At 39.6% G+C, this 15,868-nt stretch overlaps 1 protein-coding gene across 1 annotated transcript in view; it reads right to left on the bottom strand.

Moving 5' to 3' along the window:
• The window catches only part of sox6b (SRY-box containing gene 6b), a 77,377-nt gene that overhangs the window by 34,090 nt on the left and 27,419 nt on the right, over nucleotides 1-15,868 (bottom strand). The window contains exons 4-6 of the mRNA NM_001164868.1: nucleotides 14,588-14,760; nucleotides 2,304-2,335; nucleotides 325-488 (exon numbers count right to left, since the gene is read on the bottom strand). Coding sequence (NP_001158340.1) covers nucleotides 325-488; nucleotides 2,304-2,335; nucleotides 14,588-14,760 — 369 coding nt within the window. The remainder of the gene's footprint in view (nucleotides 1-324; nucleotides 489-2,303; nucleotides 2,336-14,587; nucleotides 14,761-15,868) is intronic.

Here is a 15,868-nt window from a genome sequence, read left to right as displayed (position 1 = left end):
GAATTAGTGGAATGTTGTGTTATCAACAGTGCATACTTTAAAAACAACTACAGCGATTCCTCTCCTCTAAAAGCTGCGTGCTAGTTGAGAACAATGTTTGCAATCCTCTTTTTTGTGCCCATATCTTCTGTTCCACATGGAGTAGAATGTGTTTCAATCCTTCAATTTAACACCAAGTTTAGTTTAAGGACCAACCTTTGAGGCAACTAAATGTCTTTTTCATATTTTATTTATGGTGGAGAACCTACCGAGAATGCTATTGTTTTTAATAGACACAAGAATTAAAATAAGATTAAAAATATGGCTGAATGACTGAATTCATACCTGGTTTATAAGACATCCCTGGAGGGAAAAGAAAGCCTTGCTGGGCGGCAGCTGCTGCTGCCAGAGTGCGTTGGTCGTGTGGAAAAATGGGGATCATCAATGGAGGCATGTGACCCTGGACCTGCTGAACAGATAGAGAGCAAAGATCAGAGAGAGGCCTAAGCATAGACACAGAAACAGAGCCTTCGATGGGTAAGGACAGATCACAGCTTCTCCTAACACGTGCTGACAGGGGGCTCTGCAGCAACGACAGGTCTCGTGTGCTCGCACAATACCTGCTCGAGCTGTGCTGGCTCTTAATCCAAAGCACAATTTCACCTTGGTACATCAAAGACTCTGCATATTCACTCTGCTCCAGCATCACTTTCTATGAGGCAACATACAGGACAGAAAGCACCTCTTTACCCTTGAGTGCTGTACATTTAGATGTGAGGCTGATAGTTATAGTTGATCCAGCATGTCAGCAACAACACTGACAAACATGCAGAACTGATTAATGGGTGTCTGCATTTGCACAGACCCACATATATAATAAGGTGTATATAGGTTGCAAAAGCTGGATGACAAGAAGAAACCCATTGTCCTTACCTAAAAAAAAACTTAAAAAAAACGTTATTTTACTGTCATCCTCTGTCCATTCTTCTCAGTAACTTCTAATGTATTTTGTCAATTTCTGTAGAAAACATAAACATACATTTTGTACATTCTGGATTTTAGAGTGGCTGGGTGTGTTTTCAGAGTGGTTTGCACACATGTTGCAAGTCCAACTTTTCTGTCACTGTCAGCTTCCTGAGACTGCATGAGAGGGAACAGCTGAGCTACCTTGGGGTTCCGAGGGTTAATCTAGCACCAGGCCAGATCACCTCAGGGGAACCTGCCTGGAAAATGGGTTAATAAAGGTCATCCCCCAAAATAAACACTTTACAGAATGTTTCTCCATTTATCCCTCTTAAAATCAACTCGCAATAAAACAGGTCTGGAGGTCTGGGTGCAATTACTGGCGCTGCATTGGGGCATGAAATCAACCTGTCCCATGTTCTGGCTGAGGTCTGCTGTGATCTTCACTTTTTCAGCCTGTGTTGCTCTCCCCTGAAGAGCCGTTGCACCTAGTTTCTCTCACAGCTAGCACGCTACATCCACTTTAGACAACTTTATTGATTTGTGCAGAGCTGCAAAGCTAAACTGAAAACTTAATAAATAAAACCATTTTTATGTCTACTGAGCTTTTCAGAAGTGGAAGTGTAGAAGGTGCAAGGCACGGGAATAGAAAAGTATGTAATTCTTTAAAGGAGTTTTGTAAAATATGCTGTTGCCAAAGAAAAAAAATGGCCGAGGTGGCTGTGACATAAACATCACTTTATGGATTTGTGTTCCAACTTTCCAGGCTGAACGGATAAAAGATGGAGCTTGGCCTGGTATGTATGGAACATATGGAAAAACACAATAATTAATGTCACAACATGAGGTAAGGCCAGTGACAGGCGGGGTAGTTGGGGGTTGGACACAGGGGAACACTGCTTTTCTCTGTCTACATTTTTGGACTGTTAAAACAGATGGGGTTTGTTGCTGAATGCACGGCAGTTATAAGACAGAAAGCATTCCTTCAAGTTCATGTCCGTTAAAGTTTGGAAAAATGTGTAACATGGCAGATTATTTATTTTATGGATTAAAATGCAAACTCAAAAGTAACTATTTAAAGACAAATGATAGTTTTTCACACACGCTACATAAACAAAGTTTGCATATTTTTTTATAGGACGATTTGCTCTTATTTTTCTGACTGTACACATTACATGTCCAAAAGTTAATTCTTAATGCAACTTATTCAACTTTAATGCACTATTATTGGAATTAGTCAGATAGATATACAATTGTGATGACGTTTGGTGGCAAGGCAAAAAGGCCTACTAAAAGCTAGATAAATAAGAATAGTCTGAACGGGTCACATTTAAAATGTAAAAAAAGGAACAAAAGTTTATTTTAAGCTGCAAATACTGACTTTGTATATTTTCTGGACTATATAGATATAATTTCCAAAACCAATAGAGAAAGAAAGGAGCATACAGATGTGTGGCATTCGCTCTTCTGTTACCACAAACCCAGCCCCCCACCTTTAAGAGTTTCCCTCAAGTTCATCTGTGTATGGGCCGCATGCCCAGGATATTTCTATTGCCAAGATGATCTTGAGGAGTCTGAGGATGAAGTGGAGCAGATGTGAGGGGGGCACTTGGGCAGCGTCCCCCTTCTTCATATATACAGCAGCATTATTGTGCTAGTTCTACTCTCTCTTTGTCTTAGCACTGCTAAGTACTGGATAATGTCATTTCACACCATCTGCCCCCAGGCTTCATTAAAGATACATGAATGGGCCATCTTATGAGGAACAGGTGCTATTGTTTGTCCCTCAAGACCCGACACTAAGGATCTGACTCGGAATACTTGAAGAGGAGCATCTGTAGTGATCAGTTAGACTTGGCTGAGGCCCTCATCAGTGCCAGCATGTGCTCCAACAGAGGTTTCTCCGGGAACTCAGCCGCCACGCTACTTGTATCATCAATTCAGATGACCTGATGAAGTCTGTAGCAGGCCAGCAAGTAATGTGTTTCACTCACAAGGTGAAGTCTGATAAATAGACACAAATCACAGTTGTTGCAAATATGATCAAATACTTTTTCAAAATGTTATTGTAATAAAATAAAATGAAAAAGCATTACTTTTATTTTTGACAGAATGTGGGCCAGTCACACTTTCCTGCTGGAATATTACTTCAAGGGCTGGTTGATCAAACTGAACTCAAATGTGTTTTTTATCAGATGAAGAAAGCGATGACTTAGACTCATGATGGACAAAAGTAGTCTGTCTGACTGCACAAGGTGAGCCCCACAGCTCACATGTCTGATGTGTAAATACACAAGGTGTTAAGGAGACAGGCTTTGACTTGAAAGAGCTCCCCTTATTTCTCCAACATCATATGTAATGCCCACATTCATGAGTAGAACACACAAACAGCTACACAAACTAAATTCCTCCCAATACTAAACTGAATCATTCATTAGACAATTTCTTTGATGCATTCACTCCAATCTTTCATTTATACTGATGCAACCTTCCTTGCGTTTAAAAGACAACAGATTCCTTTTTTTTTTTACTTATTAAATAAAATGCATTTTTAGCAATGTCGTGAAAGTATTTGTGCCATTTTCTGATTTGCTCCTTTTTGGCCAACAAATCCTTCACCTACATCGTGAGCTCAAACAGATGAGAAAAGGCTGAGTGCAAATGGAGATGTACAGCACTACAGTGCTCACTTGGAACCCTGTCAACACCCATGCCCCTCACTGTCTGTTACGGCCTCTTCAAAGCACCCAAGAGGCCTTAGGACCCCCTCTGCCTTTCCCTCTGAACCCTTTGACACATTTATGCCCTGATTCACTCTTAAGGTTCACTACTTATTGTGGATTACAATGTGGCGTATAAAAAAAACAGTTAATATTGACGAGATTGAAATACGAATGGTGGAAAAAGGCAAGACAGCTCTATATCATGTTTTCAGCATGGTCCATGAATATTAGCCTAAAATGACCTCTGACAGTTTAGGCTCTTTAGTTCGTGCTTATTGCTACTTGACACCTTTTGACACATCTCATGTCGCTTCACTGTCATGATGTAAATTCCTTTGAGCAAACCTGTAAAACATAAAGTCAGATCCATCAACTACATGGCATCAATTTATGGAAAAACCTGCAGCTGATTCTGATCACTTTTCTTTCAACTGTATTATTTGTGGAAGAAATTGCATAAAAATTAATAACAAAAGCCACTTAAAGTTACATGTACCAATACGCTTAATAAGAATGAGCTTCACACCTATATAGATCTATTGCCCTCAGACTTTTGTCTCAAATCATCTCCATTCAGAAATTACATTCAAGCAGGATGAAATCTAGCTGCTTTAGTACAAACTGATGGTTACACTTTGATTCCTTACTGCTTGGCTTTGGAATCTGTGGAGAAAACTGCCACAAGTACGAGTCACCTTTTTTGTGATCCACTTACAGTGAAAGTAATCTTGAGCTTACTGGCAACTCTGGCTGCTATCCAACAGCAGCGCACACAGTAAAACTGGCACTAGACAGCAGGATATGTTTAACACTCGCTACTGTGTACAAAGCCCGCTGGGTGCACGCTGCACCGGAGCAAAACTAGGAGGAAAATCATTCAGTGGAAGCAAAACTGCTGAAAACGCTGTTACTTCTGGATTTTTTTTCTCCTACAAACAATCAGCACTATTTAGAGAAAACATTCCTGCTTTGCTTCTGGGCAGTTCCTGCTGTACACTGAACAGGATGACAAAATTTGACCAGAGAAGCAATTGTCTGTAAATAAAGGGTATCAAACGATAAGATTATTTATTCGATCTGAAAATAGTCTAGGACGGTTTAAAGCGCACCCCCTTGCATGGGTTTTGAGTTTTCATGTAACCCTTGTGCTATCCTAGGCACTTTAACGTTGGGAGTTGGGTCATCTAGACCCACTAGCCCTTGTGCTATCCTATGACCCCACCCTTACTTTGACGTGTTCTCCCTTCCATGACAAAGGAAGATAAAGGTGGAGAGGATTTCATGTAATCCATAGACACCAGTGAAGATCACAAATCATTGAGAAGAAAAAAGGTTCAGCGCACTGTCTAGTGGGGTCTAGATGACCCAAATCCCAATAGTAAAGTGCCTAGGATAGCACAAGGGCTAGACAGTGCTCTGAACCTTTTTTCTTCAATGATTTGTGATCTTCACTGGTGTCCATGGATTACATGAAATCTTTCCACCTTTATCCACCTTTGTCATGGTAGGGAGAACACGTCAATGGAAGGGTGGGGTCATCTAAGATAGCACAAGGGTTAACGAAACATTTGAGTGAAACACATCCATGCTTATCTAAGATGGGAACTGGAAAGGCAAAAATACTTAAAAGTTTCAGGGGAAGAACAAAAGCCATTTTTCCTGATCAAATCTTTGGCTTTTTATCAGTCTGCACTGCTTTTATGTTTTTTGAGCTAAAAAAAGAAAAAGAAAAAAAAAGGAAATTATTAATGCATAGATGTGGGGGGAGAAAGGCATCTAAAACATAGATGGCAGCAAAAACCCAATTAGGGAAAAAAATAAAAACAAAGAACTAACAGTCCTAAATGTGAATAATGAAATAAAAAACTTTCCCAAATCCCCCAAGTAAGGTGTCTCTGTGTTGAAAAATAAAAAAGAAATTGATGCATTTATATATTTAAGTGCTATGCCATGATATTCACATCTATGTCTATTTTGTTGTTCAGGAATGAACACACCTATAAAGAGAGACACCTTTATTATGAATTAACAAACTGTCAAAAACGATCAAACATCACCCCAGTGACTGACAGCAGAAATGAAAACAAGTCTTCCCTTCTTTCCTTTTCCGTCCGGTCCATCACTAAAGATTTTCAAACATGATTGAAATTAATAAAGTTTGGACTCAATTACAAAAGGGGTTTATTCAGACATACCTTTGGTTTGTCTGAAGATTAATAACCCCTCTTGTTAAAGTAAAATATGTCCAACACAAGAGGCCGTCAGCTCTCATCTGCCTGCCCAGCTGTTGGACAGGACAAGTTAAAAAAAGAAAAAGAAAAAAAAGAAATGAAAACAAGTGAAGAAATATTTAAATATTTCCCAAAAACACATGCAAGAAAATTTTAAAAAGTTAGTTAAAGACAATTAACTCCCAAAAACTAATAATGTATTGTGCAGAATAGTACGTCTAACAGAACAGCTCATTGATTGTGTTCTCCTGGGGAATGCTTGGACTCCTCTCTCCCTGCAAAAACAAAAAGCTCCTTTTTTGCATTTGCCGCAAGCTCAATGCTTTGCTTTGCCACCCCGGCCCTAAAAAAACATGCACCCCTTTCTTGCTCCCCCCGTACACAGTTGAGTCTATTAATGCAGCTCCTTCTCCCTGTAAGTGCGCCCGCTGCTGAGGATGTCGGCCGTGCAAAGCTCATGGAATGACAAAACAGTTTGCACAACATTAGCAGAGAAAACACAGTCTACGCTGTGGAGGAGCGAAAGCAACAGCACACTGGCGAATGTGTTCTCCCTCAATTGATATTTTTCCTTAGCAGAGTTGGAGGAGGTGAAGGGCTGTCACAATGAGTGTAACTGTTTTCCCTCCATCCAGGAAAGGTTGAAGGAGCTCCAAACAGGTGCAGTATTACATGATCAGAATGAAATGGCACAGAACCCCATTCACAGTTTTTGTTAAGAATAGTTGTTGCCATATTTTGCACTACTGTTTAAGCGTGTATCTGTTTTAATGTGCAAAATCACTGTGGTGATGGTGACGTTCTGTCTTGTGTTGTCACATATGACAGCTAAAGATTTGTGTGATCAATTAACTATTCTCAAGGCTGCTTTAGAAACTCCTCAGCCATCTAATTAATTCTGCCTACACCACTCAGGTGTTTAAAAACAAAGGACAAATGGCACAAATGCATGGCTTCATAGTGTAATTTACGACAATTACAAAACTGCGTCCCTGGTTAAAACTACTGTAAGCTTGCAGCAAATGCTTCATCTCGCCTGAAGCTTTACTTTGTTCTTTCATCAGCAAATGTCATTATATATTAATGTTCTGATTACTTTGCAAACCATTCTCAGCAGTTTTAACCTCTCACACCTTTTTGTGCATCATTAAGCTTTAACAGGGCCATGATGGCTTTATTGTTTAACTTCGACAGGACTTTGTTTAACGTCAGCGTTTCCTCTGCTTCCTGACAAGGAGTCACATTTCATAACTAATTAAATTGATCCCTCCAGCCCCACTGACAGAGTCCACTAAATGGAATTATTTGTATCCGAGTGTCAATATATTAAATCACAGGGGCTAACGAGTCAGGCTATGGCTTTCTTTTATCTTCAGTCTTGCATGTGCAGATCTTCATCAGCTAACAGTCGCCTTAAATGGAGGATGAACATGCTGGACTGAGCCTCCCTGGGTGAAAGCCAAGCCTGTCTGACTACGCTGTTAATGCCGCCCCATAATCCTACTAGCAGGGTAACAGTGCTCCTCAGCAAACACAGGGGAAGGAACTGGCAGCATTAAAATCCACACACTGCGCACGCAGCGCACGTAAAGCACACACACTTACACATTATCATTTCCCTGCTCTATTATTCCCTTATTATCATGTTAACAGTTCCAGCCTGGCTGTGCTAATTGGGGGACTTACACATTCCCTTTAACAATGTCTATTCCGGTGTTTTTTCTTTCTTTCTGTTTTTTTTTTTTTGCTAGTGCAATAACAAGAGCTCACACAGAGAAAATAATGTGTGTTGAGGAGACAATAAGAGCAATTGAGAATACACAAATTAGCGCTTCTATCTTTATGTAATTACCATACGACTTTGTTTATTTAAAAACACATTCTGATTGATGTAAAATATTTACCATAATCGCTTATTTTTGGAGTCTTTGCTTTTCTAAACTGATAACCAAACAGAATAGAAATACTTAATTACTGGATAAAATAACATGCATATTTTATTTCAAGAATGAGACCAGCAAACACTATAAAAAGCAATCCTAAAAGGCTATTTATCTTATGAACCAAGTACCATTTTGACAGATTTGTTTGTCCGCATGCTGGGAGGTCGGGTCAAAGAACAAATCTAAATGAATATATTTAATTCTCCTTATGTAGGAAAAACCCGTGTTTAGCTCATGAGGATGGGAACACCAGAAGCAGGCCGAACATTTGTGGGAAAGAGCCAAAACAGTGGCATCGACTTTACACTGGCATGATGATTTGTGTTATAACTGTGCCATGACCCTGACCCCCAACCCCTTCAAGTTACATGTGAATCACTGTGGAAGAGTTTAACAACAAGAATGTGAAATGCCTTTTGGTGGCTCAGCAAAGGCAGCATCTGGATTTTAAGGAATATCTGGAAAATACCAAGATAATGGCTTCTGGTCAAGTTTAACTTAAAACAGATGTTATGCCAAAAAAAAAAAGCTCTTTGCCTTTTGTGTTGTTAAAAAGTGATGTTTCAAACATATTTTGAAAAAAAAAAGCATTAATGTAAAGAAGCCTTCGGTTTTAGAGTTTTACAACATTTATTTATAACATCTTAGCTTTATCTATGTTACTTCTGTGCTCAGCTTCATTTTTAAATGTGTGACTTTAACTCTACCGCTGGATTGTTTGCTCTATAAATTGTTTGTAAATGCTGGAGTAATTTAATTTCATCTTTTCCATCTCTGGACCTTTAGCATTAAACGTCGGCGTGACCTCCTGCTGTTTCTCTACACCATTAAAGACATGTGAGAAAGCCTTTGAGACTTTGAAGTGTGTGGTGGACAACAATATACCGGCCTGCTCTCTTCTAATCTCTGCTTTCCCTTTTTAAAAAAGAGAGATGCATGCTGGGTTGTGTATCTTTGTGGGCACAAGGTTAAAGGTAGGATGTGCAGACACAGATTGTGTGTGTGTGTAGTTTCATGCCAGGCAAGGAGAAGGAGGAGGAAAATGGGTGATAATCTCACTTCGTCCTGCTTGATGAACAGATCATTAGGGATTTAAAAATCAAGTGAAGATTAAAAAAAAAAGAACTACTCACAATGGTCTCAACATAAATTGGAATTAAGCACAGATTTTTCTTTTTACAATGTACCTCCAGGTTAAAACACAGAATGCTGTAATCTGTAGAAAAATTAACAAATGTCAAAAAGTAGTGAGATTTAATGGCTTAAAAATTTAACAAAACTGTCTGGATGGAAAAGTGTTTCATTTGCGAGGCTCTGCTTTCTCCTGTTTGTGAAGATAAAGTTCACCCTGACCTTTTGGCCACTGTTTATTCTCTTGATATTTGTTTCAGAGTGTCCCTGTGTTCCTACACACTCGTGCACACTCTTCTCTGCTATGTGTGTGCTCGTGCATGCCAGTAAAAGGTTTGTATTGCAGTTTTCTCTTGGAACAACTGGATTGGGCTTATTCTTACGAAGGGTGATCACCCAGTTAAAGTCTGAGAGCCTCACATTTTATGATACAATTCCTGACACTGACACACAACCTCAGCCTCAGCCTCAGGTCTCCACCTACTAGCACAACCGCAGAAGGAGAGATTAGTACTGCGACTTAATTGACAAAGTAGTTCTCAGCTAATATATATGTTAAATCGTCACATGTGCCTTAAAAGATTCTATGGGGTGTTTGAAATTTTCAACCAAATCAGTTAATCTAATCCTGGGATTGAATTGAATGCCAAGTTGATTTCAACAACGAAGGATGGATGTGAGAAATACAAAGACCCAGAGGGAAAAACACACAAAGCCCAGAGCTTTAACTTTTGATAAGCCTCCAACACATCAATCTGCCATCTTAAAACAAGTGACATTGTAATCCTGAGGGACAAAGACTAAATCCCTCTCCCTCACTTGTAGGCATGATGAGAAAGGATAAAGAGACAAGGCTATTCAAACAGGAAACTTGATTTAATGCTAACCCTCAAGCCACTAACCCTATATAACTACAAAATCCTGAACCTTCTTGCAAAAAAAAAAAAAAAAAAAACCTCTTGAAAGTACACACATAGCGTGCCAACAACAGTCTCTGGTTGCAGTCCCCATGGTTTTATTGTTTGGACTGTTTACAAAGTCACTATGTGATCACTCACATCATCAATACGAGACCTTAGCAACAGGCTCTCTTGGATTTTTCCCTAAAGCAAAAACAGAAGGACTTTGATGGCAGTAGGGTCTCCTATAAAGTTTAGTGCTCTGCATGCTAACAGCAGAGTAACTCAATCCCTGAACACTGCTTATCACTTTGCTAAGTCTGTGACATACTGGCTGGAAGCTTGTTTACAGAACTAATTAAGTCAAAGCTGTTATATATTAAGAAGGCTGGGGCACTTTGAAGAGGCTGCAGTAATGAAAACAGGATGGCAAAAATGCTTCTTTAACTTGCAACACTTCCATGTACTCCACCTAATACATCAGAAGAGTGGCCATCGGAACTCTGGGTATCTGAATTTACTTGGATGGAGATCAACGTTTATATTTTTTCTTAGACCCACTGTCCCAGCTACTAAGACCAAGTGGGCCCCATGTAATTTATAAGTGGGCAGAAAATGTGGGCCTCGAATTGGTTTCCGTGATGGCCCCACCTGTGTTTTCTCACATTGGCTTAAATCGGCTAGCATAGTGAGCTATGTCAGTGGGATGGCTCACTATGCTAGCCAGCCGCCTGGTGGAAAGCTACCCTCAATCCAGCAACCTAAGTTTTAATGCAACCTAAGATTTAATGTTGCCCGGTGGACAACGGGTAGACTCAGGTCAGCTGGCTAGCATATCAGGCCTGCCCACTGAGTGCCCACTTAAGCCAACGTGGGCAAACCGAGGTGGGCCCACCAAGGAAACTGCAGGCAAACCCACTTGGGGCCATATTTTCTGCCCACTTTTAAACCATATGGGCCCCACTTGGCCTTGCTGGCTGGGGTGTCAAGCATAGCTGGTGAACATTTGTGAACAATGGACAGATGTGAATCTTTATTTAATTTGACTTTTTAATGAAACATCATGAAACATCAATTTGTGTCCAAGAAAAGCTAAATTTCTGGTCTTTGGCAGATAGGACTCTGCTTAGATGTCAAGTGTTTGAACTTGATTTTTAATAGACATGTTCTAATATTTGCTGTTCCACTTTGCTTCAAAACTGCATCAAAGAAAGTTTTCAGGTATCATTTGTCTATAAATTTGCGATCAAATCAAGAGTCCTTAAAAGGGAGATTTTAAAGACTATGCCCTCATGCTCCATGAACGTAAGTAAAGGGCTCTCTGTGATAGGAGTGCTAGCAGCCCCTCCGTAATGTATAAGGTACTTCATCCTAAAGTGTTTTTCACAAGGAGCGACACGCTCCCTGCTTGTCTTTATGAGAGTGGAAATCATTTTTCTAATAAGCGATCCACTGTTGAAGTGAAAGGTCAAGGCCTTGTTGCTTCTCAAGAGATTGCTGAAATAGTATTTCCCTTGGGGGGGGGGGGGGGGGGTATTGATGCCCTCAATTTAAATCTGACTATTAAACAAACTGCTGTTCAAACAGATGTCTCTATCTCTAAAAAGGAGATGCACTAAACTTTTTTGTGGTGACACGATGATCGAAATAGGAGAAAACACTGCTTTCTCAAACACAGCAAAAGTTGTCGCTTGGGTTGAAGAGGACAAATTTTATATGGCAAATTCCCACCAAAGATTTGCACAAGGGTTGCTGAATGTACAGTCTGTTAGAATTAAATATTTGACGAAAAGAAAAAAAGCAAAGAGATAGCTCTCAGTACTGTCAAAGGAGAAGGATGTACATGATACCAGGCAGACCAAGCACAAAGGCAGTCAGGTCCATAGCCTTGACCACTGTCGGTGACCAAACCAGGATTACCCTGTGCCCTCTAAACACAGCCAGCATGTGTTGCCTGGGTGGTCTGAGTTCCAAACCACTCACACACCAACCATGGCACCACTTGTGTAGCTCTGTTTCTATGAAAGTACAACAGAAAAAAATAAAATCCAGAAAGATTTGCAACAGGTTTAGCAGGAAGGATTACAGGGAATTAAAAAAACATGCACATAGCATGATGACAATGTAAGTGTCATCCGCTCTTGTGTGAAGGCAGATTGCGCTGCCCTTCAGAGACCAACTAATTTCAGAGGCATTTATCAGCCTCTTTCATGTCCCCCACCTCCAGGCTCCCCTCCATCAACAGGACTCATTAGCTGTTACTTTTACCCCTTTTTTATTCATTAAGATGTGCTAATTATTCGCCTCCAGATTTTAAAACCCCCACGATTACCAACAGGCAATTACGATATGATGAGAAAGATAGATGTTTGTGTAACACAGAAATTACAGACATAAAGATAAAAGAAAGAATATTAGGAAAATTAGAAAATATATTTAATTTCATGTCTGATATTATTGATCCACTATAGCCCCAGTGGACTCATGGTGGGAGCAGTTGTGTGTTAATTACATCGGAGAGACAGAAGCATAATTGAAATATAGCTGGATAAAGAAGCAGGAATGACATCCCCCTGGGTTACGTGGCCAACAGGATCACAAACACTGACCTGGATCTGCTGCTGGAGGAGGTTGATTTTATGCTGCTGCTGCAGGAGCTGCTGCTGTTGTCTTGCAATCTGGTTGGGAGAAAAAAGCAAATAACTTAAAGGGCATCCAAAGCAGATGTAAAGAAAAAGGTGAGAAGGTCAAAAACTTTATTTCTACACTTTTTGTTGCCATTTTTACTGTAATATTGAATAGATTAGACAGACAATGTAAAGGGGTAAAAAAGAACTAATTAGTTGAGTGGAATTTTATTTGTTTTGACATCAAACAACTGTAAGTTTTTTTCTTTCTTCAAAAGAATAAAAAAGATGTGCTGAAGACCCCCCCCAGGCAGAGTTTGTGGTGAAGAAGAATCAATGATTTACAGGACAGACACTTGCGGTTATGAAGGATATCACTGGCACAGGCAGAATGTGAGTGACAGACGCTACCAAGAGCCTTGAGTGACATGCAGGCACACCACAATGTTTCTCTGTCTCCTTCTACAGGCCCACTTCATTGAGCATGACAACCAAGTTTTAAGTGTCATTTAATTTTCATTTTTAAAATATAATTACAAAGTGTTCACTGTAAGATATCTGCCATCTGCAAATGTGTCAAGATTAATTTGTGCTGGTTTCCTCACGAGTGTCAACAGTTAATTACTGCGTTGTGTCTTGATGGCTTGATGACATTCTAGCTCTCAGCAGGCTCTCCCTCTATCCCTCCCAGCTCGCTCCTCCATTTTAATAATATTCTTCCATCTTAAAATGAGATCTAATATTTTATATCCCTGCTCATTCATGCTGCAATCTCTGCAAAGCCTACAGACCAGGGCGTAGTTTGAAGATGAGCATCATTGATTGAAAAAAGAAATCAATACCGTTAATGTATTATTAGTGTACTATGACCAAATGTATTGCTCTGGGGTATATGGTGTATCTCTTCATTTACCATGGCAAGGTCTGAGAGTGCGCTGAGAAAACTCTGAGTGAACTCCCAGCTAATAATTGATTCATGCCCATTAAGATGGCTGGCGATAATAAAAGTGTCGTCGGCGTGGATAGTTGTGTCCTTATTTCTTCCCAGACATTAACACACTTCATGGCCTGTGTTAATTTGCTGATTTGTACAATATGGCTCACTGGCCTGATCTGTGCTGAAACTCTAATGTCATTATTTTTTTTTATATATTCTGAGTCAGTTTATAAAATATCATGTTTTATTCCCGCATATCTTTAAATTTGTTAGTCAATATAACCGATCAAACAACTCGATGCATTATTATATGGCATCAAAACATGTAAAACTAATTTGCTGAACTCTTTTTAAAAGATGTGTAATTTTATAAGCACATTTTGAGCATAAAGTGCTTTAATTTACCATAACTGTACTGCATAATATTTGATACTTGCAAAGATTTAGAACCTTGTTTTAGATTTCAAGATGTTTGACCAGGTTTGAAGTTGCTTTAACTTATTTTAACTCTTAGCCTTTCATAAAATCAGAACAGTCCAGATTTTTTTTGTCTCATTAAGTAATAAGGAAATTATTTTTAAAAGTCTAAATCAGTTTGCTTCATAGTTTTGATAATAGAAAACTTGCCTCAAGATTAAAAAAAAAACTATAGTTTTGCTGTAATTATTGGTTAGATTCTAAATGATGGTATTTTAAAATTCAATAAATGTTGACAAGTTAGACTGACATTCATTGTCTAAAATGAGTCTTTTCCACTTAATACACTAGTTTTTTTTAGTTTTTTGGTCAACGTAATCAAAATAAAATATAATGGCTCACATAAAAACTCAAAAAAAACAATTGCTCAGAACTAGCAAAACATACTTATTATTGGGCTGTATACCATTCAGTTTGAACTAAATTTCTCTAACAGTTATTTAGCCATGTATTTCCTAAAATGACTTGCTTCATGTACAAATAATTTTACAACTTTCTAGGGATTTTCTTCCTAAGATTACTGTTGTTTTTCCTTTTTTAGGGTAACTACCTCTTTTTGCTGAGTGGAATTCAATTAAATCAATTGTATCCCCTTAATTTAGAGGGAACTAACAAGTGATCGAACAAAGGCTATTAGCTGAGACAGACAGAATGCGGACGACAGACTGAGCAGTTACCTGCTCCTGTTGCTGACGAGCCAGCTCCATTTGCTGCCTCTGCTTCTCCATCTGTGAGGCGGCCAGCTTCTTCTGCTCATCGTGGGCAGCCAGAAGCTGCTCTCGCAGGCTGATCAGCTGGCTGATCATTGTAGAAAGCTGATGTTCCTTTTCTGCCAGGCTCTCTGGAGTTCCTAGTGAAGGATGAGAGACAACAAGGTCAAGAGTGGAGAAGAATCACATTACAAGCCATATCACAAACTATTTGTGCCATGTATATCTGACGGAAAGAGAGGGGCTTAAAAGGTTTCACGGTGGATACGAATTGTAAAAAAAAAAAAAAAGAGTAGGCTTTCGGAAACCTATTGTCCATACTTTGTCTACCATCAAATATAGGAAAGTCACCATGCTGCTCATACCGATCATCACATTGTGCTATTGTAGAGCACATAATATTTAATACAAAGAAAGCCACACATGCAGCAGGCAACTGCAGGGAATTCACTCAGTGTTAAGGTCACACACAGCCTGTAGTTGATGGTTTTGCTTAAGCTAGTGTTCACAGCTTTCAGAGAAAAGAGGGGAAGAAATTGTTGCTAGCACATTGACAAAGAGCTGCAGGGAGCTGTCATACTGAGGTGGCAGGTTGTGTCAGACTTCCAGGGGTTGTTAAAGAGAAAGTTTTAAAAGTCATTGTTTGCACTGGCCTCTGAACTGTGTTTTAGATATAGCAGTCACATCAACTTATTTGCAGCAGCATGGTGGTGTGGTGGTTAGCACAGTTACCTCACAGCAAGGTGGTTTCCTCACTATGTCCAAGCTGGGCTTTTACTGTGTGTTGTTTTTTTTAATGTTTTTTCCGAGCACAAGTTTTCCAAAAATAAAAAACTGTTGTTTTCTGCATACTTGTTATTCTCTTTTGGGTAATTAAATGGTGGTTGTGCTTTGCATGGGCACTGGCTCTGTGTGCACAATGACAATTATCAACTGAGATCTTCATCAACACGCTTTCTCTTGTAAAATAATGAGAGAACGATAGTCTTCCTCCCTTACAGCTCCATGTCCGCACTGAGCGCGACAGAAGAAGCAGCCCCGCTGCACCGGTCTCTCCCTCCACCTAATCAATGCTAAGTGATTCCACCATTGACTTACACAGCCAACATAATTGCCAGTGAGAGGCTAGACAGTAACTCACTTCCCCTTCCCTGTACTCCTGTGAGACAAGCTGATCTGAGGGAGCTCACAAAAAAAACTGATTGGAAAATGAGGAGACAGACAGAGTCGGTCAAAGAAAGGGAGGAG

This window comes from Oryzias latipes, chromosome 3, assembly GCF_002234675.1.
Source record: "Oryzias latipes chromosome 3, ASM223467v1".
NCBI lineage: Eukaryota > Metazoa > Chordata > Actinopteri > Beloniformes > Adrianichthyidae > Oryzias > Oryzias latipes.
This window is presented reverse-complemented; position numbering and strand designations above follow the sequence as displayed.